The sequence below is a fragment of the Pteronotus mesoamericanus genome, unplaced genomic scaffold, assembly GCF_021234165.1.
Source record: "Pteronotus mesoamericanus isolate MK-2021 breed Mesoamerican mustached bat unplaced genomic scaffold, CSHL_Meso_final contig_164, whole genome shotgun sequence".
In the NCBI taxonomy this organism is placed as follows: domain Eukaryota; kingdom Metazoa; phylum Chordata; class Mammalia; order Chiroptera; family Mormoopidae; genus Pteronotus; species Pteronotus mesoamericanus.
In genome coordinates this window covers 4,252-31,362 of record NW_026555065.1, presented here as the reverse complement: position 1 = coordinate 31,362, position 27,111 = coordinate 4,252, and the positions used below count along the sequence as shown (strand labels likewise).

The 27,111-nt window shown below is 36.6% G+C and overlaps 1 protein-coding gene across 1 annotated transcript; it reads left to right on the top strand.

Moving 5' to 3' along the window:
* Positions 1 to 1,546: 1,546 nt before the first annotated feature.
* LOC129064434 (son of sevenless homolog 2-like) lies at positions 1,547 to 26,136 on the top strand (the record flags this gene model as incomplete). The annotated part of the gene is made up of 4 exons (XM_054565671.1): positions 1,547 to 1,819; positions 22,401 to 22,526; positions 24,878 to 25,009; positions 25,972 to 26,136. Coding segments are annotated over exons 1-4 (510 nt in total), but the record flags the coding sequence as incomplete, so codon positions are not given.
* Between the last annotated feature and the right edge of the window lie 975 nt (positions 26,137 to 27,111).

The window sequence follows — 27,111 nt, the reverse complement described above, 5'->3', positions numbered from 1 at the left end:
CCCAGGACATGGGAATGTGGGTGTCACCATTTATTAGAAGACATTCTATATCAGTAGATACTTGGATTAAAAAAATGATCTCTTACATTTTCCAACCCTGCGTTCTGATCTTGCCAAAATGACAGAATGGTTGGTGCATGTTTTAGGGGAAGGTAATCAGCTACTGATCTTGGAACTAAAGTGTGGCAGACTTAGTTTTTGCACCTTTTCTTTTCCCTTCCTCACTGCTGGTGACTTGGCACAATCTATTATAATCCATATGCTCAGCATCTATTGTGGGATGAAATTTATGCTAATGATAAAGGTTTCTAGAGCTGATGCCTCTTCAACTCAGGAAAGCCGATGGTCAGGATCTTTTTGGGGTTGCTATTGAGTATGGGGATTTTGGGTTGCTATTGAGTCTGAAGCTGGGCCATAGAGTTGGATCCAGGATCCAGGTTTTGTGGGACCTGACACCTACACAATTTGGAGGACACCATTAAGAGAACAATTCAAAAATATCTTTGGAAAGTTTCACAAAAACGATATCATTTTGTGAACACATTGGAGACGGTGCAAGGTAAGGATCTTTAAGTTCAAGTTTCATTAACGCCATTATCTGCCTTTTCTGACCCTACTGTGGGCGAAGGGCTTTCCACGCCTCACCTCCTTCTGTCCCCACAACACACTCTATGATGTAATTACTATCTCCTATATACAAAATAGCCACGTAAACACGAATACGTTAAATATTGAGTCCAGCCCGAATGCTTCTTTCTCTCTACATCCCCACACTACTTCCCACGACACAAGTCCTGGGACCAGACACGCTCAAGGAGTGGCACCGTGCCAGGATTGTCCTGGGAAGGTTGAGAGGAGTGAGATTGTAAATCGCAGTCATTAAGTTGTAGAGTCTGTTTGGAACAGGCTTCTAGCAAATCCGGGAGAAAGACAGACTCCTGCTCCAAGCGGTCGAGTCTCCGAGTCTCCCTGTCTCCGCGCCCCCCACGCCCGGCGGGCGTCTCTGCCTGCTCCTCGGTGCGCATGCTCTGTGCTGGCCGCCTTTGGCGACTCGGGATAATGGGAGCGGGGCGGAGGGGCCAGACCGGGCCATAACTGCTGGGACCCAGAGCTCGGCGGCGCCAGTGGGGCGCTGTTGGCAGCTGCTAAAGGGGTGTCTGTGGTGGCTCGCCCTGTGTGCGCTAGAGTGTGGATCGCTCGTCCGACGCAAACGCCCGGTCCGTCCCCAGGGCCCTCTGGAGGTGACTCGGGTGGGTCGGGCCGAGTGGCCTTGCCGCTTGGGAGGGCGGGGATGAGGAGTAGAGCCACCTCTGCCTCTGCCTGTCTCCGCCTGCGGCAGCCGCAGCGGGAGTCGGGGTGGGGGCGAGCCTAGAGGTACTCCACCAAACTGCGAACCCAGACAAAGGAGGAGGAGCGGCCTGAGGCGCGGGCAGCGCCGCTGGGACAGGAGGCCGCCGCCACAGTCGCAGCTTGTGTCTCCTGGGCTCCGGGCCGCTGTGCTTCCTCTGCGGACGCAGCGCTAGGCAAAGCTCCCCCGGGCCGAGGAAGCCGCCCCTGAAGCCCCCGCCCGCCCGCCGGCGCCGCCTCCGAGCCGCCTTGGCCGTAGCTGCGGCCCAGGCGGGAGGCGGCGGCCGGCGAGGCGAGGCGGCCCGCGCTCTGCCTGTCAGGTCACCGGCGAGGCCCGGCTCGGTCTGCGGGCAGCCCCTGATGCGGAGGCGCTGCCACCGGGGCAATGCAGCAGGCGCCGCAGCCGTACGAGTTCTTCAGCGAAGAGAACAGTCCGAAATGGCGGGGACTGTTGGTCTCGGCCCTGCGGAAGGTCAGTGCTGGTGCCCGGGCGGCCACGGGGGGTCGAGGGAAGTGCAGGGGCGGTTGCGGGCTATGTGGGCCGAGCCGGGCGGCAGGCTGGCCGAATGCCCGGCCTGTGGCCCCTCCGAGGTTCTAACGGGGAGCAAGCATGTCCTCCCAGGTCTCGGGTCCCCACGGGCCGAACTGTTTCTGGCAACAGGAGGTCTCATGATTGCCTGTTGCATCCAAAAGGATGTTTTCTCAAGGTTGGGGGGCGGGGGCGTGCGTGTGTGTGTGTGTGTGTGTGTGTGTGTGTATGTGTATGTGTGTGTTGGCTGGGCCCGGAAGGAGGGTTTTGTTGTGATCATAAAATTGAATTTGATGTTACAGTCATTTCGTCAGGCAACTTCCGCCGTTGACCAATTTGTTGTCCTCAGGCTGGATTCGGGCAAGAGAAAGCTGGTATTTAGACAGTTTCTAAAACAAAAACACATTTTCAGGCCCGGTAATTACTTTAAATCAAGTTCTTGGGGGCGTTCCCCTGGGCAATTTGCTTGCGAAGGGCATCTACTCACTTAAAGGGTAGTACTTTTTGTAACATAAATGTGTTTGACATGTGCGAAATGTCAGTGAGCGATACTCGCCCATTTACAATATTTGAGGTAACTAAAGTGCCTCTTCACTTCCTGAAAAACGTGTCCTTGTTTACAAGAGATTTCCCCTGTAAAATTTGATCAGATTCTATACTGAGTGCAATTTAGAACTTGGAATCATTTTAAGAGGACAAAAAAGATGTAACTCATAAAAAAAAATCAATCTTTTAAGTTGGGGGCGTCGCTAGGGTGCCTCTCTCCTGCAGATGCTGTCAGTCTTAGTGAATTTAGGTAGTAATCATACTACCATGTTTATAAGGAACTCTATTGTAAGGTCAAGACAAATGTAAAGGCTTTGAGTGCAAGATAAGATATGCCTGCGGAACTTGGGTTTTGTATGCCATCGATGCAAACTTAGTTCCTCTGCCTTTTGTGTAAAATAATCAAGAAGAAATCGTAAAATAATAAAGAAAAATCAGCACTGAAAAGATTGCACTTGAAAATTAAATCTTTATGCATTAAGTATATATAAATGAAAGGTGATACATTTTAAAGGTAAAACCATTTTCCTCATACATTCAGAGTTTCAGATTTTCCCTTCTTTACATAATTCTTACAAGGAGAGATTGCCTCCTTGGGCCAAGTCATGTCCTTTTAAAGAACTTGGTGGAAGTGACTAAAGGCAAGCAGCTAGAGTTATAATTTCATTGGTACACTAGGTGTTAAAGTATTAAATTGACCTTCCTTCCATGGGCAGCCCTATTCTATAAGGAGAGGGAAAGAAATGGAAAGTGTACGGAATAGTGATTATGAACTCTGGCCTGTGTTAAGAGCAAAGAAGAAAATTTTTAGATAGTAATTGACCCTTCAACCACACAGAAGTGTGAATGCAATTATCTAGTAGGTCTGTATTGTTGGCTGTGTGATGCAGGTGTCTACCTATTAGTACTTTCTGGTAGCAAATAGTATTTGAGTATGTGTTGTATAACTTACATCAGTAGGTAGCTTTGACAACCCTAACAATCCTTAATTCACAGATAGAAATTTATTTCTTCAGGTTAGCCTAGAAACAAAGCCAGGGCTAGCATGCAATCCTAGTTTATTGCTTGGAGACTATTATTTTCTTTTTATATGTTATGTTTGTTTTCCTGGAACTCAGGTTGCTTTGTAGGTCCATATTATCTTATTCCACAGTTTTTGTATATCCTTTGCTAATGGAATAAGTGCATCTTAGCCAATTTGGTCTTTTGAGATTAATTCAAGAAATAATTTTTAAAAATTTACTTATTATTATCATACAGTTGAGGTATAGCCCCACAGAAGACCCATTTTTTGGGGTAAATTTTTGATGTTAGTAATTTGGATTATGTCTACTTTTGTGGTATCTGGGTATATGTGGTATTGCAATATGTAGGTTTATAGTGCCTCCTAAGAGTTGTAACTCTTAAGGAGCTCAAGTTTCACTCTTTCTTTGCTGGATATCTTAAATTCTGATATGTACCTGCCACTCATGTCTTTGCACAATGAGAATTCCTGCCATTTCTGGAGAGGCTCTGACTTCACAGGTATCTGGAACTTGACTTCCTTCCTCCAGCAGACCGGATAGTTAGAAAGACTACTACCATTAGTTTATTTCTCTCCCTTTCTCCCTCCTTTCCCCTCTTTCTAAAAATAAATAAATAAAATCTAAAAAAAAAAAAAAAGTTCAAGCACAGCACTGCACTGAAGAACACCTAGTAATCTCTTTTGTGTATTTTCAAATTTTGGCTAACATTTGTGAAAAACAAGAGAGAGAGAGAGAGAGAGAGAGAGAGAGAGAGAGAGTATTTGGCAAAGTCTCCATTGTTGACCTTGAAAATGCAAGGGATTTTTTAAACCAACATTAAGTATTCATTTCACTATGTAGAACCATGAACATCATTGATGGAAAAATAATTTTGGAAATAGAAATGTGTTAATTTTTTGTTTTGTTTTTGTTTTTTAACTTTTAAAACAGAAGTTTACCTTGAGCTTGAGCATTTAAATACATACAGAACTACAACAGGGTAAAGAAGAGCTAAATGGTACTACTAATGGATAATACATGCATTGTTAACATTACTGCTAAATTATGTATCTTACCTAAAAGAGCCATATCCAGAAACATAAATGCCTCCACAACTACTCCCCAAGAACATTGACACTATCATATTACTTGGGTGAAAAAAGAGGGATATATATTTGTAAATGCAACTTATTACCTGTGTCTTTGAAATACCTTTGGTACTTTGTGTATATGCTATTTGACTGTATGCTGAGAAAAGTCAATGTAAGCAATCTACATGTGGTAGACATGGCTTAATGTCATTTTATCAGGTTTTTTATTCCCTGATATTTCCCTTGTAGATGTCTTTTTTGTAAAGTGTTCTTCAGGAGGCTAGCCAAGGAAAAGAAATTATCTGTTAACCTACTATCCATAGTTACAGATGTAATAGAGAGCTGGAAAGAATTAGTTGAATTACTTTGTTCCTGAGTCTAATTTATTTCAGGTTAAATATCGACTCCCCACCCCGACTTTTAGTTTGCCCTTAGGTATTTGTCTAAAATTTAAGAGGTGTGAAAAAAAGTGTCTGAGTTAATTAATAGCAGGCAAGGAAAAAGAGGGTGGGGAGTTTTAATTTCAGAAATCTGAAAGATTCTAGTAGTTCTGCCTTTGTGCTGATGTCTCTTGGAACTGATTAAGAAGATTGCACTGGATTTTTTTCTGGGGCCTAGAAGGAAAGTATGAGGCTTTGAGAAGATGATGACATGAGAAGGTCAAGGAAGTAACATTGTGCTGAGTTGTAGAGGATATATTCAAGTATTTATTGAGTGCCTCCTATATGCGCCAGGCATTATTTTTGATACTGAGGTTGTAGCAAGGCCCCTGCTTTCATAAAGGCTTCATTCTAAATGGCTGTGACAGAGAGCCCTGAGAGAGATAGAAATAAAGAAGTAAATAATTATCTGAAAGATCTACAGCAATTAATAAAGCAAAGGAAGGGGGAGAAAGGGTTTGTGGCCAAGAGAAAGGTAGGAACATGACTTGTTTCAAAGAACAAAGATCAAGTCAAAAGAAAGAAATGAAGCTAGTTGGGAGAGTATGGGTAGACTAGGTTAAGGAGGTGTCCTGAGGGTTATTCATATAACAAAGTAATTACATTAACTTGATCAAAAATTGCTTTTTGAAAAGATCTCTCCAGTTGAAAGCTAGGAATGAATAGGGGATCCTATGGTTTTTGTGGCCTGTTCTGGATTTCCTAAGGCCACTGACTGTAACAGTAGAACTCCAGGGAGTCACTTGGAATTATTCCAAACTAAAGATGACCCACACTGACCCAAGGGGTACTGGATGAGCATTAGGGATGCATTTTAACTTGCTGCATTTAGCTCCCTGTCAGCTATGATTTAGTAGTCTTTTTCTAATTTCATTTTAATTTTGGTATGGTATATTTGGAGCAATACTATTCCATTAAAGTGTTTTATGCTGAGTATGCAAAGCATTACCTGTTACCACTTGACATAAATCAAGTATATGCCTTTTATATTAACCATGGCCTCTCTTTCAAGGGAACAGCAGTTTGATTATATCCTCTCTTAGTCTGCATATTTGAATCAGTGGAGGAATTTTAATGGAACTAATGGATTTAGCATTATGCCATGTAGTCATGTTAAAAATTAACAACCTAAATTTTTTCTTCTTTTACATAAAACATATGATAGTTAAGTAGAAAGCTTTTGAAATATATAGTGTTCCACACTTCACATTTTAATGTGTAGAGATGAAGCAACACAATGAACATAAGATTTAGATGTGAGTGCTACTGTTGTCTCTTCCAAGTGAAGTTTTCAGTACCCTAGTTTTCTTATCAAATCACTTTGTAAATCAAATACTACATCTTACTTATATAGCACTTAGTGGCATTTGACAGTTGATCTCTTCCTCCTTGAAATCCTTTCTTTATTTGGTTTCCAGGACACCAAACTCTGCTGGTTTTCTCCCTCTCTGGCTATTCCTTGTAGGTCTTTTTCTTTGTTGATTTCTTCTCATCTCCCCAACTACATCATCCTAACCTCCCCAGAGCTTAGGTTTTGGACTTCTATTTCTATTTACAGTCTATTTCTTGTAGATCCCACCAGGGCTCTTTGCTTCACAGATAATTAGTATCTGATGATTTCCAATTTATATTTTTGGCTCAACTCTATCCTGAGCTTGGATATTCAGCTTCTTTCTTGATACGTCCACATAGATGTATGACAGGCATCTCAGCCAATACTGCACTCCTCTTCCCAGCAAACCTTGCTTCTTTTATAGTATTTCCAGTATCAGTGAATGGCTACTCCATCATTCTAGTTGTTTAAAATAAAAATCTTGAGTTATTCTTGAATTCTGTCTTTCAAAACCCATATCTAACCTGTCAACAAATCGTTTTAGCTCTACTTCACAGTATAGCTATATTCAGTCACCATTTCTTACTCTTCCACTTCTACCACCTACGACCAAGTCATCACCAGTCTCCTGAAGTATTAAGATAGCCTCTTAACTGGTATCCTCTCTTCTTCCTTTGCCCCATTCAATCTTTTCTCAGCATAATAGAGGTAAGTGAGATCATGTAATTCCTTAGTTAAAACTCGTATCAGTGCTTCTCAAAACAAGTCAAAGTCCACGATGGCCTTCTTGGCTCTTTAACAGCCTGGTGCTGCCTTACTCTCCCTTTTTCTCACTGATCTCATTTATTACTGTCCTCCTCCTTTTTTTTTGCTTTACTCCTGCTCCACACTGGCTTCCGTGTACCTACAACACACAGACATGTCATATAGTCTTAGGGCTTTTGTACTTGCTGGTTTTTTTTCTGCCTAGAATAATCTTCTTGCAGATTAAAAAAAAAACAAAACAAAAAGAGCAGCCCTTGTACCTCCTTTGTCTTCAGGCAGGCAACCTTCATCTTCTTGAAGAAGCTTTCTCTTGCAGCCTGTCTAAAACTGCTAAGTCTCCTGCTTCCCGGACATTCCTGTGGAGATGTTCAGAACATGACCCAGTCCAAACTTACCATCTTCCATAAACCTACATCTCCAAGATAAGTGATAATCTCAGTTCTCAAGTCGGAAACCTGGTCATCATCCTTCCCTTCTCTTTCACACCAGGCTCATGACTAATCAACACTGTGTCTTGATTCTTTCTCCTAAAAGTTTTCTAACTTTTTTGCTATATATCCCCCCCAAAAATTTTGAAAAATTCACACATTCTTATGTTAACATCTAAAAATTTTCATCTTTAAGTTCAAATAGTTGCAGAGGATACAATTTTGTGTTTTTGATATTTTAAAATAAAACAGTTTGATCAATCTTTTAAATGTATCCAGTGAAATCTAAATACCCTAACAATTTGATACCATTTATCCTTTTAAAATATACATAACAAAGTGCCTTTTTTAACAGTTGGAAAGTTTACATTGTTCTTCTGTAAACTTTTCATTCCATTTCTCCTACATAATTATATTCTAATGCAATATTTTTGTGTTTAAAAGCTTTAATCAATCCTTCCTTTGTAATTATACTTTGTAACAACAAAAAATTCTATTAAATTTAAAAAATTTCCCCAATGACTATAAAGCTTTAAAACCTTTCTTTTGGGTTGAATAATTACTAGGATGTAGTTGATCAAAAGAACATAAATGTCATAAATTTTGAAAAATAATCATAAAACCTTATTGAAAATGCATTATTTGGTGTCATGTATGTAGCTGTTTGTGTTATGTTTACATTTGTTCATGTTTTATGGGTGAAGATTACCTATCTCTAGAATGAGATAGGATCTTGCTGTCGTAAATCAGGCAGGATTCAGCCCCAATTCTATTCCTGTTTTTTATATCTGTAGATGTAATCCCTGAGATCTCTTGTTAACATAAATAGAAGAAAAAAGCAATCAAACTCATTTTTTAAACTTTCTTCAAATTATATGCCAAAATTTATATGGTGATCTATCTAAAAATTATTTTTAATGCTCTGTCAGCCAGCAACTGAGTTAGGTTCTCCTTCAGTTTTGTTTAAAGCAAAATGTGGAAAACCACCTGACTTACAAAATGATTTGTTCTCCAGTCTTTAGAGTTATTCAGGTTTTCTCCCCTCCCTTCCCCTCCCCTCCCCTAAATCCTCACCTGAGGATATGTGTTTTGATTTGAGGGAGAGAGGAAGGGAGAGAGAGAGAAGAAAACAAAATATCGATCGATCGATTGCCTCCTGTGTAGTCCCGACTGAGGATGGAAACTGCAACCTTTTTGGTGTACAGGATGATATTCCAACTGAGCCACCTGGGCAGGGCTAGAGTTACTCGCTTTTTTATTTTCTAGTTTTTCCAGGACTTATCAAATGACTGATAATTGTAAATGTTACTTTTTTACTTTTTTTATATAAAAGTACTTTGTTTAGTCCAATATATCCAAGAAAGATAGGGAAATAAAACAGCATTAACTTCATTACACCTTAGCCATTGCAATATTTATTGATAAAATGTATTTTACCTTATCACATTTTTTAAATATGTTTTCATTGAATCCTTGGAGCTGTAGATCTAGTTTATTGTATTAGTTTTCTGTTGCTCCATAACAAATTATCAAAAACTTAGTGGCTTAATACAACACATTTATTTCCTCACAGTTTCTATAAGTTAGAAGCCCAGACACAGCCTAACTGGGATCTCTGCTTAGTGTCTCACAAGTATGAAATCAAGATTTTGGCAGGGGCTGCCATCTCATCTGAGGCTTGGCGTCTTAATTGATTTCCTTGCATTTGCAAGTCTTAGCCCTCAGCTCCTACTGGCTGTCACCATTTCTTGCCACATGACTTTCCCTGAAACTGTCAATTTGCTTGTTCCAGGCCAACTGGAATGCACTTACTGCTGTTTCTTGTCTCATACTTCTAGACCCTTTTTAAAGGACTCACCTGATTTAGGTCCAGGCCCACTTAGGATAATCTCCCCTTTTGATTAACTCAAATTCAACTAATTAGGGAACCTTAGTCACCTTTGTAATTTAGGGTAACCTGATTACAAGAGTGATATTCCATTATATTCAGAGGTGCTGCCCTCTCTCAAGGGGACAGATAATACCAGGGGTGGAAATCTTGGGGGCCACCTTCAAATTCTGCCTACCATTTTCATTTTATGGAAGATATCCAGCATATGACCTAATTGTCAAGGTCAGTTTTAGTTGTCAAGCCAACCAGCATAATCATATTTATCTTCTTTCACACAAAGTCTGGCCTAATTTTTCAGTTCAAATGAATGTATTAATACATATCACATGCCAACCATCTCATATCTGAAATCTAATTGTAAGATAGAAAGATAGATATGAAAATTTGCTTTGAATTTTTCCGCCTGAATGAAATAAGATAATGTTGCCTTTAGTATTTCTTAAAGATGCTTTCTTTTCTTTGTTCTATTTTTTTGACAAAACGCTAGGGCAGCAATTTTCAACCTTTTCATCTCATGGCACACATAAACTAATTACTAAAATCCTACAGCATACCAAAAAAATTTTTTTGCCTTTCTGACAAAAAAAAAAAATAGGTATAATTTTGATTCATTAATGCCAGATGGTTATTGTTGTGTTGGTTGTTACCATATTTAAATTTGACAGTCTTAATTAAGTTCTGGAAAAGAGGTCAGTGTCCCTAACTAAATAGTCAGGTATTACCTGTTTTAAAAATTCTTTAGGCCCACCAGTATGCCTCTTGTGGCACATGGTTGAAAATTTCTGGGCAAGGGGATGAAAGAAGCAAGATACTTAAATGAAAAATATTTATAATTTTCTATTTGTTTAGTATCCTAGAATTTCTTTATTTCCATATTTTATTGACCCCAGGGCAATACAGAATAGTGAGATTTAGGAAAGTAAGACATCTATCTGCCTTTCTTCAGTAAAGTGGGAGGAGGGCAGTTGTGAAGGAGAACCTGCATTACTCCTTGAGTGCAGGGACCTTGTCAGGCAGATCTTCAAGAAAGGGTACACGTGGTAGTTTGATAGTGTGCTAAAGGATGTGGCTGTTTGGCCCAAGGAGTCCTAAACTTTGACTGAATAAAACATATTTAGTAATAGTAATATTTTCCCAGTTCACAGGGGAAAAAAAGCCAATATTAATTTTATTTTCAATTTTTTTTATAAGCTTTTTTTGAAAGTCTGGTTCCTGCTGCAGCTTACTTGGTAGTAAGTAGTGGAAAACATGAACAAGAAGTGATAGAGAGGTTTTACACGGAAAACAGCTTAGGGTACTTTTTGTTTTCTCTTACAAACATGGGCCTATTGTTTAAAATTTTATGGTCATTTATGCTAACATATCTCTGCTTACTATAATGAAATATAAGTATCTTAATATTTCATGTTCTGCTAAGAGCACAGTGATTTCCAAATGCTCTACCACTGGAACAAGATGGGAACCACTGATACAACCTGTACCTTTTTGGCTTTATAGGCTAGTGGCTGCCAGTATGGGAAGGTACTTACAGATCACATGCTGTTTCATGCCAATCAAGAAAAATTTTGATGGCAAAAATTTTAGCTTCAACTAATAGACTTTTCTTCATGTTTTGATTAGTTTATGGTAAGCCCTCACCTAATATTAAGCTATTAGAATGAAATTCCCGGCCTGTGACTTATCTCATTTTAAATAAACCAACAATACATCGAAAACCTGTCAAGAAAGCACCTAATTAAGAGTGCTGAATCTAAGTGAGAAGTGAATATTAATAGACAGTGGGAATGGGGAACATGGAATGGGAATCTCCTCATTTATAATGTTTTATGAGATAACTAAGTCTCTAGGTAAATATCTAGTGAAATAAAAACAAATATTATAGAGTGCTTAATTTTTCCCAGTCTCCAGCTTTCAGCCAGGCCAAGAAATCTGTTTGCTACTGTGAATTTATTTATTTAGCAAGTATTTATGGAGTGTTTTCTCTATGCACAACATTGTAGATACTACATTGTAGATACCTGTGTGTTAGGTAAAAGGGGTAGTCAAATAGAAAGAAACCTAAAACATAAGAAATGATCCCTGACCTTAAGTGAGTTTATAGTGTACAACTGGTCTCAATTCTTGATTATATGTCTTGATCAGAGACTGCTACCTTAGATTTTATTTTTATATGACTTTAACACCTTTATTGGGAATATAATTGACATACAATAAACTGCACATATTTAAAGTGTACAGTTTTTTTATGTATGTATACATCAGTGAAACCATGACAGTAAAGACAGTATATCCTTAAGAACCATAAGTTTTCTCATGACTCTGTGATTTTCCCTCCCTTTCCTTCCCACTCATCATCTGAAAGCAGTCACTGATTTGCTCTCTATCACCATGGATTGCACTTTTCTAGAGTCGTGTAATAATGGATTCATCCAGTATATACTCTATTTTGTCTGGCATCTTTCACTCAATATAATAATTTTCAAATTCATCCACATCGTTGCATATATCAGCAGGTCATTCCTTGTTATCGCTTACTAATATTTCATTGTGTATTTATACTGCTGTTTGTTTATCCATTCACCTGTTGATGTGCATTTGGTTTTCAGATCTTGGATGTTACAAATAAAGCTGTTGTAAACATTTGTATACAAGTATTTGGATGGCCATATGTTTCCTTTTCTTTTGGATAATTACCAAAGAGTGACTGACTCAGATAGTAGGTGTATGTTTTAATTAACTATCAAACAGTTTTCTTTTCAAACTGTTGTACAGTTTTACACCCCCATCAGCAATATGAGAATTCCAGTTCTTCTGCCAACACTTGGTATTTAACTTAATTTTAGCTACTCTAATAGATGTGTGCTGGTATCTTGTGGTTTTAGTTTGCATTCTTTAGATGCTTAATAATGGTGAGCATATTTTATGTTCTTATTTACCATCCATATATTATCTTTGGTGAAGTGTTCAGATATTTTGTCCATTTTGTTGTTTTTTTAAAGTATATTTTATTGATTTTGCTATTACAGTTGCCCCAATATTTCCCCTTTTGTCCCCCCTTCACCCGGTACCCCCACTTCCCTCCAGCAATCCCTCCCCTTCACACCCATGGGTCATACAAATAAGTTCTTTGACTTCTTCATTTATTTCCTATACTGTTCTTAACATCCCCCTGTCTATTTTGTACCTACCAATTTTGCTTAATCCCTGTACCTTTTCCCCCATTCCCCCGCCTTCTGATCTCCATATCTGATTCTGTTCTAGTTGTTTGCTTAGTTTGTTTGTTTTTTAGATTCAGTTGTTGATAGTTGTCATTTTACTGTTCATAATTCTGATCTCCTTTTTTTTCTTAAATGAGTCCTGCTAAACTTTCATATAATAACGCCTTGATGATGATAGATTCCTTTAGCTTTATCTTACCTGGGAAGCACTTTAGCTGTCTTTCAATTCTAAATGATAGCTTTGCTGGATAGAGTAATCTTGGTTGTAGGTCCTTGCTTTTTGTCATTTTGAATACTTTTTACCAGCCCCTTCTTGCCTGCAAAGCTTATTTTGAGAAATAAGCTGATAGTCTATGGTAACTCCTTTGTAGGGAACTCTCTTCTTTTCTCTTTCTGCTTTTAAGATTTCCTATCTTTAACCTTTGGCATTATAATTTTGATGTGTCTTGGTATGTTCCTTTTTGGATCCAACTTGTTTGGGACTCTCTGTGCTTCCTGGACTTGTATGTCTATTTCCTTTGCCGAATTAAGGGAGTTTTCTTTCATTATTTTTTCAAATAAGTTTTCAATTTCTTGCTCTTCCTCTTCTCCTTCTGGCACCCCTATGATTCAGATGTTCACACTTTTGGAGATGTCCCAGAATCTTCTTACTCTCTACTCATTTTTTTGAATTCTTGTTTCTTCATTCTGTACTGGTTTACTGTTTATTTCTTCCTTAATGTTCCAAATCTTTGATTTGAGACCCAGCTTCCTTTCCTTCACTGTTGACTCCCTGTGGACTTTTCTTTATTTCATTTAGCGTAGCCTTCATTTCTTCCCATATGTGTTTGCTATACTCAGTGAGTTCTCTGAGCATCCTGATTACCAGTGTTTTGAACTCTGCATCTTATAGGTTGGCTATCTCTGTTTTGTGTAGTTTTTTTTGTGGAGTTTTGGTCTGTTCTTTCATTTGGACCATATTTCTTTGTCTCCTCAATTTGGCTGCCTCCTTGTGTTTGTTTCTGTGTATTAGGTAGGGCTGCTTTGACTCTCTGTCTTGGCTCATCTGTTAAGTTGTAAGGGGTGAACCTTAGGTGTCCACCAGGGTGGGGCTACCCACTTTACTGCTTTGTGGCATTGTTTGTGGGGGAGGGGTTGGAGAGGAACAACGCCACTTGCTTGGCTCTCCTGCCTACCCCCCTCCCCCCGTTTCCAGTCACTTCACTTGCTTACATATGCAACTGATGCCCCTCTACCTTTTGCCCTGGTGGTGGTTCCAGAGTGGGTGGTTTGCATACTTTCTAGGACAGTGGATGCCCTTTAAATGTATTCTCCTGGGAGACTGGCATTTTCTTCCACTGTCCCAGCCCCCCACTGGTTTTTACAGTCAGAAGTTATGAGGCTTTATTTCCCCAGCACTGGAACCCTGGGCTACGCTCTCTGGCCTGGGGCTGGGATCAGTAGCTCCCCAGGTGACCCCCCTGGTTTTTATCCACCACACGTGAATGTGGGACCTTCAGTTTCACTGGCTGCTACAGCTGCCTCACCCACCGTTGCCACACCATGTCCTTTCTGCCCTGGCTCCCCATCTCTGCCCCTCCTACCTGTCTGGATGAATATTTCTTCTTTGAATCCTTAGTTGTAAGACTTCCATAAATTCAATTTTCTGGCAGTTCTGGGTTTTTTTTGGTTTTGTTTTGAAGTTAGTTGTGATCCTTCTTATGGTTGTGCGGGGAGGCGAAGTATGTCTACCTACACCTCCAGCTTGCTGGAAGCTGTTTGTTTTCTTATTGTTGAGTTTTGAGAGTTCTTTATCTGTTTGAATACAAATCCTTTATCAGATATATGCTCTACAAGGATTTTCTTCTAAGCTGTAATTTTTTTTTTAGTTTCTTAATATTATTTTTGAAGAGCAAGTTTTAAATTTTTATAGAGTTTATCTATTTGCTTTTGTAGAGACTGTGCCTTTAGTGCCATATCTAAGAAATCTTTAGTTAATCCAGGGTTACAAGAATTTCTCCTATTTTTTCTTCAAGCAGTTTCATAGTTCTAGATTTTACATTTTGATTTATGATATATTGAGTTAATTTTTGTATTTAATGAGAATTTTGTATGTCTTATGTTTGTGTTCTTGCATGTGGATATCTGGTTGTTCTACCACCATTTATTTTAAAAGACTATCTTTTCTCCTTTGCTAAGGGCCTTTGAGCCTTTATCAAAATCATTTGTCTATATATAATTTTATTTCTGGATTCTCTATTGTGTTCCATTTATCTTTCTGCCTATCTTTACATCAGTCCAACAATGTTTTGATAATAGTCGCTTTATAAAAATTCTTGAAATCAGGTAGTTTTAGCTTTCCAACTTTGTTCTTTTTCAGAGTTGTTTTGGTTATTTTAGGACCTGTGTATTCCCTTAAAGTCTGCATATCAATTTCTACAAAAAAAAAAAGCTGCTGGAATTTTGATTGGGATTGTGTTGAATTTACAGATAATTTCAGAGGAATTGACATCTTAACAATATTGAGTCTTCTAACCCATAAAGTATATCTTTTCATTTATTTAGGTCTTTTAAATTTCCTATCAGCAATATTTTGTAGTCATTAATGTGTATCTTTAGAATGAAATTTGTTTTTTTCTTTTTTTTGTCCTTTCTCTAGAATTCTTTGGCTAATTTAGGTTCTTTGCATTTCTCTACAAATTTTAGTATTAGCCCATCAACTTCTATTTTTAAAACCTTGCTTTTTTCTTTTTAAATTGAATTTTTAACTCTTTCATAACAAACAAAACTTCCAGTATTCTTAACATTTGCAGCCTTGCAGAAATCTTGGCAATGGAATGAAGAATTTGGCATAAATAAATGTCACAGTGTGTAGCCAAAGGGATTTATTTCTACATTGTGCCAGAAACTCAAATGTTAGTTGATTAAAAATACACTGGCAGGAATTTTTATTTGATTATAAATAAATATCAAGACTTAAAAATATAAATTAGAAAATAATATTCTGAAATTTGTCAAATATAAAGTTTCTTGAGATAAAATAATTTAAAGTTTAATGTTATTTTAGGTCTCTGTGCCTGGATTTATAGTGTGACTATTTTGTTTACAGTGTATGTGTAAGAAAATACCTCTGGCAATTTGAAAATATGATGTAACTAAAATACAGGTCTGACTTGTTAATCTACTATTAAAGACTGAAAATTATTTTAATTGTTCTTTTTCTGACTAGTCCTTCAGAAAATTATGATTGGTGAGTTTGTTCTAATGTGGTAGTTTTATGTTTACTGTATCTGAAGGTGCTGAGATAGTAAATATTGTCAAAGTGCAAATTATGATTATATTTTATTGTCGTCTTGATGTCCTATTAGTATTTCTGGGTGAGATTTTAACATTGCATATTTGTTTTTATGAATCTTAATATTTGCAATTACCTTAAGAAGTTTGGTGTAAGAAATTTTGATGCTTAATGTAGAAGTTCCTTTGCAGGTTATTTACTAAAATCACAGTCACAGAGAAAAAACAATTCATCCCAACTAGACATTATCATTTGTTACTTAATTTCTTTCTTTTTTTAAAGGTATATTTTATTGAGTATGCTATTACAATTATCCATTTTTTTTCTCCTGTTTATCCTCTTCTACCTGGTACCACCACTCTCTCCAGCATTCCCCTCCCTTAGGTCATGTCCATGGGTCATGCATATAAGTTCTTTGGCTTTTCCATTTCCTATACTGTTCTTAACCTCCCCCTGTCTATTTTGTACCTACCAATTATGTTTCTTATTCCCTATACCTTTTCCCCCATTCTCCCTGTGCCCCCTTACCCTCCCTGCTGATAACCCTCCATGTGATCTCCATTTCTGTGATTCTGTTCCTGTTCTAGTTGTTTGCGTAGTCTGTTTTTGTTTTTGTTTTTTTAGGTTCAGTTGTTGATAGTTGTGAGTTTGTTGTCATTTTACTGTTCATAGTTTTGATCACCTTTTTTTTAAAAAATAAGTCCTATTAACATTTTGTATAATAAGAACTTGGTGATGATGAACTCCTTTAATTTTCCCTTATCTGGGAAGCACTTTATCCTTCCATTCTAAATCATAGTTTTGCTGGGTAGAGTAATCTTGGGTGTAGGTCTTTGCTTTACATCACTTTGAATACTTCTTTCCAGCCCCTTGCCTGCAGTTTCTTGAGAGATATCAGCTGATAGTTATAGGAATTCCTTTATCGGTAACTCTTCTCTTGCTGCTTTTAAGATCCTCTCTTTATCTTTAACCTCTGGCAATTTAATTATGGAGTGTCTTGGTGTGTTCCACTTTGGGTCCTACCTGTTTGGGACTCTCTGAGTTTCCTGGACTTGTATATCTATTTCCTTCACCAGACTGGGGGAGTTCTCTTCCTTTATTTTTTCAAGTAAGTTTTTAGTTTCTTGCTCTTCCTCTTCTTCTGGCAGCCCTATGATTTGGATATTGGAATGTTTAAAGTTGTCCCAGAGGTTCCTAAGCCTCTCCTCATTTTTTTAAATTCTTGTTCATTCTTTTCTGGTTGAATGTTTATTTCTTCCTTTTTTTCCAAATTGTTGATTTGAGGCCCAGTTTTCTTCCCTTCACTGTTGCTTCCTTGTATATTTTTCATTATTTCACTTTGTATAGCCTTCACTTCTTTATCTTGCGACCGTACTCAGCCATTTCTGTGAGCATCCTGATTACCAGTGTTTTGAACTCTGCATATGATAGGTTGGCTATCTCCTCGTTGCTTAGTTATTTTTCTGGCATTTTGATCTGTTCTTTCTTTTGGGCCATATTTCTTTGTCTTGGCACACCTGCTACATTGTAAGGGGTGGAGTCTTGGGTACTTGCCAGGGTGGGGCAACCCACTTTGCTGTGTTGTGGCACTGTATGTGAGTGAGGGATCAGAGAGGGAACAGTGCCACTTGCTTGGCTCTTGACTCACTTTCAGTCACTTCCCCTGCTGTCCATAAGTGAATTGTGCCCTTCAAGGTGCTGCCCCAGTGCTAATTCCCGGGAGGGTGGGCTTGTGTATATTCTAGGACTCTGTAGGCCCCTCCAATGGACTCTCCTGTGAGACTGACAGTTTCTCCCACTGCTGCAACCCCCACGGTTTTTACCAAGAGGTTTTGAGACTGAACTCCCAGCGCTAGAACCCTGGGTTACACAGTCTGTCTTGCTCCCCAGTTGTTCCTCCCAGTTTATCCCCACACAGATGTGGGACCTCCTGGTGTTCTAGCTGTTGCCTTGGCGCATCCTCTCCACCCTGGCTGCCTGTCTTCATCCCTCCTCCCTGTCTGGATGAATGTTTCTTCTTTAACCACTTGGTTGTTGGACTTCCATACAGTTCCATTTTCTGGCAGTTCTATTGTTGTTTGTTTTTAAATTCGTTATCCTTTTGGTTGTGTGAGGAAACGAAGCCTATCTACCTATGCCTCCATCTTGACTGTACCAATTAAATGTTATTTTAATTCTCATGCACATTTTCACTGAGTTGGGCCTTTGGCTCTCATGGAAGAATGTTGGAAGAAATAGCCCTTTGATCGCTTCTCAGCCTTTTGGCTAAGAAATAGCCCTTTGATTTTATATAAAAAAGAAAAGTCTTTTTTTGTTATGCTGTACTAATAGAAATATATAGTAAATGTAGGTTTTTCCTCTGTCATGTTAATTTTCAAGATATAAGAGGAAATGTTTAGTTCCCCCAAATCTATTTTGAATTTATAAGAAAACATTGTAAAACCTGACTTTTTGGATAATGGTCCTATATGAATTTCTAACTGCCTTATTTAAATTCTTTTTATCCAAACTTCTTTAAAAAATAGTCTTTATATAATTGTCTCAAGTTTCATGTGTCCTTCCTCTTTCCCACTTCCTCACTTCAAATCATGTTTCTTTATAAATCAGTTTGTGTCTTGTCAAAATTATTTATGCATATAAAAAGATAACTAGCTCCATAAGGCTTGTTGTGAAAAAGTACCTCCTCCTTATTCACAAAATTTCCTGCTTTCTACAATCACTTTTATTTTTCACGGTGATCTGTTTCAGTATTCCATATCAGTAGGGACAAAAAGTGCTTACATTGCTACTTCTTGATTTTTCTGTTGTGTGCATTATTGTTGACTTTCCAGCATGGAAGGTAAGGATTTAATATTCTCTAATATACATATACCTTTCTTTTTCTAACCATACACATATGCTTCTTGCCTTCCCCAACCCCATGGTTATATCTTAATTTTGGTTGAATCAATATTCCACATTTACATTATTATGACTGCAGATCCTATTTTTTTTAATGAAACCACTTTTTTTCCTACCTAACCCTTGCTTTTTACTGGAGTTAATAATTGTCTTGTTTTCTTGTTTGTGTAGTTTTCTATGTACTTATTCATTCAACTCAAACTCTCTACCAGTTATTTAAACATCCTCTCAAGATTTTTAGAACCATCAGATACTTGTATCAATTTCATCTTCTGAGATACTTTCTCCAAGAGCCTTGTGATCTACTCCAGTTAGGACTTGTGACCTTTTTGCCTGTTGTACAACTCTCATAATTTCTCTTCACTACATCCTGAGTGTTCCTTTGGCCTTTCTTCAGTATTGGTTCCTCTGTTCCTTACCCCGTATTTTTCTCATTCTTGACTTACCCTCTTGTTTTAGTGTGGAACAAACTATAGAAGCTTGATGAGAAAGGGTACATAGGGGATACAGTTTTGACCTTGTTTTGTCTAAGCATGTCTTCATTTTACTGTAACAGCTGACTTATTAGCATGTATGTTGGAAATCATTGCCTTCTAGCTTCTAGTGTTACTGTTGAAGTCTGGAGGTACTCTAATGTCTCCTTCTTTGTATATGACCTATTTCCTCCCTTTATTGTAAGCTTGTAGGATATTCTCTTTGGATTATTCTCTAGTATTCTAATGTTTAAATTTAATTCATTGAGGTGGGGGCTAGGAGGACACTTTTGTCTTAACTTATTGATAATGTTGCCCCTTGATTTTCTATTTGCTAGGTGATTCTCTAACTTTTTAAAACCTTATCTATGGTAAAGGGTAACACACAACCAGAAAATAACATAAAACTTAAATATACAATTAGAGGAACACATATTTAACCATTACCCAGAATAGAAAACAACACATTGTCAGCACTTTCCTTAATAGAACTCTCCAGAAGGTAACCACTGTCTTGCTTTTCTATATAGCTTTACCATCTAAAAATGTATCCCTAAACACTAGTTTAGTTTTTCTTATCTTGAACTTTGTGAATGGAATCCCACTGTGTCTATTCTTGTTATCTGGCTTCTTTCTGCCAACATTATTTTAAAGATATATCCATATTTTAGGCATCTATAGTTACCCTTTTTTTCTGTGCATATATTTTATTGTATGAATATGCCACAATTTATCTCTTCTACTCAAGACTGATCTTTGAATTTCCTTATTGTTTGAGGGCATTTCTAATACTATTACTTATGAGCCCTCTTATATATGACTTCTGGTAAATGTGTGTGCTTATTTCTTTGGAGGAGTGCTGTTCAATAGATATATATGTAAGCCACATATGTAATTAAAATTTTTCTCATAGCCACATTTGAAAAGTTAGAAGAAAAAGATGACATTGATTTTAATAATGTTTTATTTAACCCAGAAAATCTAATTATTCCAACACTTAATTTAAAAATTGTTAAGGTACTTGACATTTTTTAGTGCTGAATCTTTGACATCTGAAATGTTTTTTTATTATAGCTCATCTCACTTCAATGGAGCTACATTTAGGTGCTCAATAGCCCCATGTGATCAATGTTTATTATATTGGACCACATCGCTCTATATATATCCAGTAGATAATGGCAAAGTTTTATAAAGTGATTGAGCTATTTTGCACAACAGGGCAAATGTGAGAGCTCCCATTTTCCACATAATCACCAGCACTTACTATTCTGTCAGATTTATTAACTTTGTTCTCTCATGAGTGGGTAATAGTTTTATTGTGATTCAACTCACTTTTCCCTGATTACTAAAGAGCTAGAATACCTTTTCATGTTTATAGGCCATTCGCATTTCTTCTTTTGTGACATACTAGTTTAAGTATGTTTTTTCCCATTCTTTTTAATTGGGATTTTTATTTTACTTTTGAAAGTTTTAGAACTATATGTATATATATTTTTTCTTTTTTTTCTGGATATAAGCTGTTTTGTTTCATGTTATGTAGATCTTCTCCAACTCTATGACTTGCCTTTTCACTTTCTTAAAGGTGTCTTTTGATGAACATAAGTTTTAAATTTTAACATAGTTAAGTTTATCAGTAGTAATTTCTATGTCTTGTTTAGGAAATCCTTTCCTGTGTTAAGGTCATGGAAACATTGTCTTGTTTTATATCATAAGAATCTTTATTAGGTCTATTTTTAACAGGTCCAAAATCCAGCTCGAATTGATTTTTAGGAAGTTAACTTCAGGGTATCTGTGATTTCTCTGAAACTGTATAGAATACTGTATGTGTATTTGATTTTCTTGGTGGTAAGGAGGAGAGCAACAAATTTTTATACAATCCCCAAAAGTGTAAGAACCACTGTTCTGTGGGTTAAGAAAATGTGAATAGGAGTTGAGGTGCATTCTTCTCCATATGGGTATTCAGTTCACTATTCATTCATTTCCCTCACCTTCCCATAACATGTCCCCCACACCATACTCTGTAGTGCCACCGTTATTGTAGTATGTGTGGACTTGTTTCTGTACTATCTCTCCTGTTTCATTTATTTGTTTGTCTATTATTATTATTATTATTATTATTATATTTATCCTCACCTGAGGACATGCTTAGAGGGGAAGAAGGGAGAGAGGAGAGAAGAGCATGTGACTGATTTTCTTAGTCTTTTGCATTTCCATATAAGTTGTGACATTATCTTATCAATTTCAGCAAAATAAACTGTTTGGGTTTTTTTCCCCGGTCAATGAAAGGGAAACTTGATTGAGGGTTATGGTGTTCAGGTTAAAGGCTGCCCTGTGGACCCAAGGGGGTGGTGGAGAGGCCTTAATTAACTCCTCGGGGAGCAGGTTGTTGGTGTGACAGAGTCAACAGTTGACAGGGCTGCAGGGTGCAGGTGGCCGTAACACCTGAGACAGATCATCTTGTTGTAGTTGTACTTCCAAGTAAGCTGGCAGAGGGAGGGCTCCATGGTGCCACCTCACAGATGAAGCACCAAGTACAGGGTGGACTCTTTCTGAATGTTGTAGTCTAAGAGAATTAGGCCATCCTGTAGCTGTTTGTCCACAAAAATCAGATGCTGCTGGTCAGGTGGGATGCTCTCCTTGTCTTGTCTTTGAAAAAAAAGAGATATCTAACAACAAAACAGCTCAGCAAAACTACATGGTAACAATAAGGAAGGAGTGTACACCGTTGTAAAAGAAAGTGGACTAGCATCTACTTCATACCCCAGGTGTATAATCTGTAAAGTAGCATGGTTATTTAGAGATACCTCAGTTGCTGAGATTTCTGACCTAGTGTTCAGGGACTTTTAGTAGATATATTAGTTAACTTCAGGGTATCTGTGATTTCTCTGAAACTGTATAGAATACTGTATGTGTATATGATTTTCTTGGTGGTAAGGAGGAGAGCAACAAATTTTTATACAATCCCCAAAAGTGTAAGAACCACTGTTCTGTGGGTTAAGAAAAGTTTATAGAAGCCAAGAAATACAGGTTTTTAAAAAAAAATTTGTGTTTTATGTTTGCATTTGAGTAACCATGCTAGTAAATTATTATATATACAATTCTCTTTTATTCAATAAATACTATTTTCCCTGTATGTTAACTAAGAACTTTCTTTTTAAAGGTTCAGGAACAAGTACATCCGAATCTCTCAGCTAATGAAGAATCTCTCTATTATATTGAAGAGCTGATTTTTCAGCTGCTTAATAAATTATGCATGGCCCAACCAAGGACTGTTCAAGATGTGGAGGTAAAAACTATTTGTTATTTCAAAAATACACTGAACAACTGTATAAATTAATTTTTGAATCTGAATATATATCATTGTTAATTATTGTGGAAACTAATGCCATTGAAGTCATATGTGGATTATATAGTCAGTTCATTTTCAACAAACGTCAAGACAATTCAGTGGAGAAAGGAAAGTTTGTCAGCAAAAAAAAAAAAAAGTGATAGAAAAACTGGATAAATTTATGAGGCAAAAACTCTTGAAACCTATCTCTGACAAAAGTTAATTCACGATTGATCATGGCCTTAAACATAAAAGCTGAAACTATAAACTTTCCAGAAAAAAAATGCAGAATATGTTCATAATCTAGGGTTAAGCAAGTATTTTTTACAGAGCACTCAAAGACAGTAAGTATTAAAGAATAAAATTGATGAGGGAAAAAAAATGTGTAAGTCACAGGCTGGAAGAAAATGTTTGCGATACATATTCCTTATGAAGAATTTGTATCCAGGATATGTTGACTCCTACAAATCAATAATAAAAAGATAGCCTACTTTTATCCCAAATGGGCGAAAGTTGTGACCAGACATTTGATAAAAGAAGGTGTACTAATGGACAGTAAACACATGAAAAGGTGTTTAAGCTCACAAGTCATCAGCAAAAAAGAAATTAAAACCACAATGAAACAGTATTTCACATCCACTGAAAGAGATGAAATTAAAGACTGATAAAACCAAGTGTTGAGATATAGAGCAACTAGAACCCTGTACGTTGGTAGTGGGAGTGGAAAGTGTATAACCACTTTGGAAACTTGTTGGCAGTTGCTGATAAAGTTAAATATATATCTAGCTTAAGACCTAGCAATTTTACTCCTAGGTATTTAATCCTAGATAAATGAAAATTCTGTTCCCAAAAAGACTTATACATGAATATTCAAGTAGTTTTATTTATGATAGCCAAAAATTAGAAACAACTCAAATTAGAGAACAACTAGTTCTAATTTCCATCAAGAAAATGGGTAAACAAATTGTGGTAGATTTATAAAATGGAATACTACCCAGCAATAAAATAAGAGAACAAACTATTGCTATATGCAGTAACAAAGCTACAATTCACAGACATTACATAGAGCAAAAAAAAAAAAAAAAAAGCCAGACCCCAGAGAATACATATTGTATGATACTATCTACATGAAGTTTAGAAATAGATAAAATTAATGGTGATAGAAATAAAAATGGTGGGTGGTTGCCTTGAGGAATGGAGATTGAATGATAGAAATATTCTATATCTTGCTTAGTAAACCATATTTCAGAACTCATTGAATTGTACACTTCAGATCTGTGCATTTTACTGTCTCCATAAAGGACATAAATCTTACACACATACCACTGAAAGATCATGTGTGATGCAGTGCTAAAATACGGTTTTGGTTCAATTACATGGGAGTATTTTTGGATTTTTAGTAGTATCTGTCATTATAGCTTTCAGAAAGTACTTTTGTACTAGACTGCTTATATTACGTTTCCTTTGAAGATCGTTTCTGTAATAAGGCAACAGCTTCCAGTATGAAGGAAAATCTTAATTTGGAGTAATTGAGCTATTAGAGTTTTATGGACTCTGGGAATTAAAACATTTGCTATCCTATTCTCTGATGTAAGAATTGGTCCTTAAATAAATATAATAAAAGCATACTTTTCAGTAGCTAAATAATCTCAAAGCTAACTATTAATTTAAAAAATAAGAAATTTTGCTCAATTGGGGTTTGATTCACTTATCATTACTTCTCATTATTCATGCCAATTACTGGTTCAGTTTAAGATTAGATGAATCGTAATAGTAATTTAAAAGGCTTGGATTTTTTTTTGCCAAGAGCTACATTTCCTTAAGTCATTCTTAGCTCTGCCACCCAATTGATCCTCTAAGGGGTATATGATCTCTCTTTTTAAAATCCTTCTCTATATTTGAAGCTCCAAGATTAGCAAGAGGAGAGTGAATGCATAATAATTCTTAATAATGAATTAACTTTTGCTAGGTAAACAATTTTAACCCCAGAAATTTTACTGTAAAATCACTGATGGAGTATTTTATGTTAGCTTTTATCTTTCCTAATATTATTACTTTTTAAAATTGTTTCATTTTAATTATGCATATACTTAAAGCTTTCTGTTTAAATATCACCTTTTTATTTATCCATGGGAATTATATGGAAGAATCTTGATAATCCTGTTGATTATTTTTTTTAATTTTACTTACTACAGGAATCAAAACTGTATGTTACTGTTATCTGCAACCATTAAGAATGGTGGTAAAGTTGTATGAATTTTACACTTAGAGCACTTCTATTAACAATAGTACTGCTATGATCTGAACAGGAACGAGTTCAAAAGACCTTTCCTCATCCAATCGATAAATGGGCTATAGCTGATGCACAGTCTGCCATAGAGAAACGAAAACGAAGAAATCCTCTCTTACTGCCTGTGGACAAAATCCATCCTTCACTGAAGGTAATAAAAAAAAATTAAACATTGGGGAAGTCCTTTATAACAAGTAATACTTACCTGTAATATTGGCATATATATAGTATGGTCTATGTTATTATATATGTGCACTTGAGTGTGTATATGTTTGTACTTATATTTATTTCTTAATAGGTGTACAAAATGAAAATAAGTATACTTTGATAAAATCAGATTGCCGTTCAAATAACATTAAAAGTTAATGATAAGCAATAATGCATCTTTATGGCATCTTCTGATGACTACTACCCCTGACTGATTTTCAACCTTTTGTTGATTCAGAAAATACACAGCAAAGGGGAGAGGGGCGGATTGGAGGTGGCAGAGGGTATAGGGAGGATAAATGGTAATGGAAAAAATACAATTAAAAAAAAGTTATTTTTAAAAAAAGTGTCAAAAACTGTGATTTCAGAACTGTTTTTAAATTAATCTGTATTTACCACAGATATTTGTATATACATTGGAAAATAGACTAGGAATTATTAATTAGCCTATAGAAAATACTTGGTGTACATGGATTTGGATACCCCTTGCTAGCAATTTTAAGACCCTCTCTTCCCCATACACGTCTTCTCAACAGAAACCATTGTAATTTGGGGATGTTGGTTAAATCAGAGTCCTTGAAGATAGCAGATACTTGTCAGATGGATTTTGGATAATGTATTAATTAAGAGGTTTTTGGTGAAGCCCAGCCCAAGTTTTCTATATTAGAATGAACTCTTTTGTTTGACACTAAAAGCAGAATTGTTAGATTATGGGGTCTCTTTTTTAAGAAAGCCCCTGGTACTGGAACCAATAACTCATTTTATATCTTACCATACCTGTAAGTATTGACATTTGGTTTATAGTAAGTTCTTTATAAGTGAGAATATTAAGTTAAATTTCAAGTGTTTAACTGGTACTTGATAGTGCCATTTTTTAAGAATTAAATTGTTAATTTTTTTCCACAGGAAGTTTTAGGGTACAAAGTGGACTACCATGTGTCCTTATATATTGTGGCTGTACTAGAGTATATCTCAGCTGATATTTTGAAATTAGCTGGTAATTATGTTTTTAATATTCGACATTATGAAATATCTCAGCAGGACATTAAAGTGTCAATGTGTGCAGATAAGGTAAGTATTAAAAGGTATTTAAACTTAACTTGAATAATAGTGACTATATAATATGTCTGCCTCCCTCTTTTAATGATTATATTAGTAATTTTTATAAGTCTTTGTTTTGGAAGACAGGAAAATGCTGACTTTACAAACTAACCATGATATTTCCAGATTTTTTATCATGTGACAGGATGAAAATCTCTCTTTTTCCAATAAGAATCTTTTGCCTATAGGAAGGAACATGCAGAACCTCAAACAAGTTTAAGAAAAATAGTTTGAGTTTGTTTTTATTTATTTATTTGAGTTTTATATTTTTAGAAAGAGAATATGTATAGAGTATTCAGATACTTTTAAGCATAAGAAGTAATTTTGAAAAACATACTTGGGTTTCATAGAATAGTTTTGTGGAGCATGGCTAGAGAGAAAAAGACTTTGCAATGCGAAAGTTACTTCTTTTTGATAATTTGTTACACTTATCTTCTTTTTTCCTGGCTGTAAGCTACTAATGAAAGAAATTGAATCTTTATTATTTTTTTTTGCCCTCTTCCTTTTTATTCCCTTTTTTACTTTCCTTCCTTTTTTTCTTACTTTTTAAGTCAATACTTTTGAGTACCTGTTATGGACTAGTCACTGTTCTGAGCATTGAAGATACAGCAGTGAACAGGTCAGCAAACCCTGTGTTAAAAATGTATTTTAGTGGGAAATAAAAATAATGTAAACAACTAATTGTAGCACAGTGTAATTAAAGCCATTAAGCGGATAAGTCAGGGGTGTAGGGATGACCAGGAACACTTGACAAAGATACCATCTAAACTAGACCTCTAAGGGTGAATGACCCTCAGGATCTGGAAGAGCCCAGTGGTTCTCTACTTTGACAGTACATCAGAATTACCAGAAAGCTTTTAAAGAATCCTGATGCATCTTGCCCACAAAGATTCTACTTTACTTAGCGTGGATTGGGCCTCCAAGCCTCAGTATTTTCAAATTTTT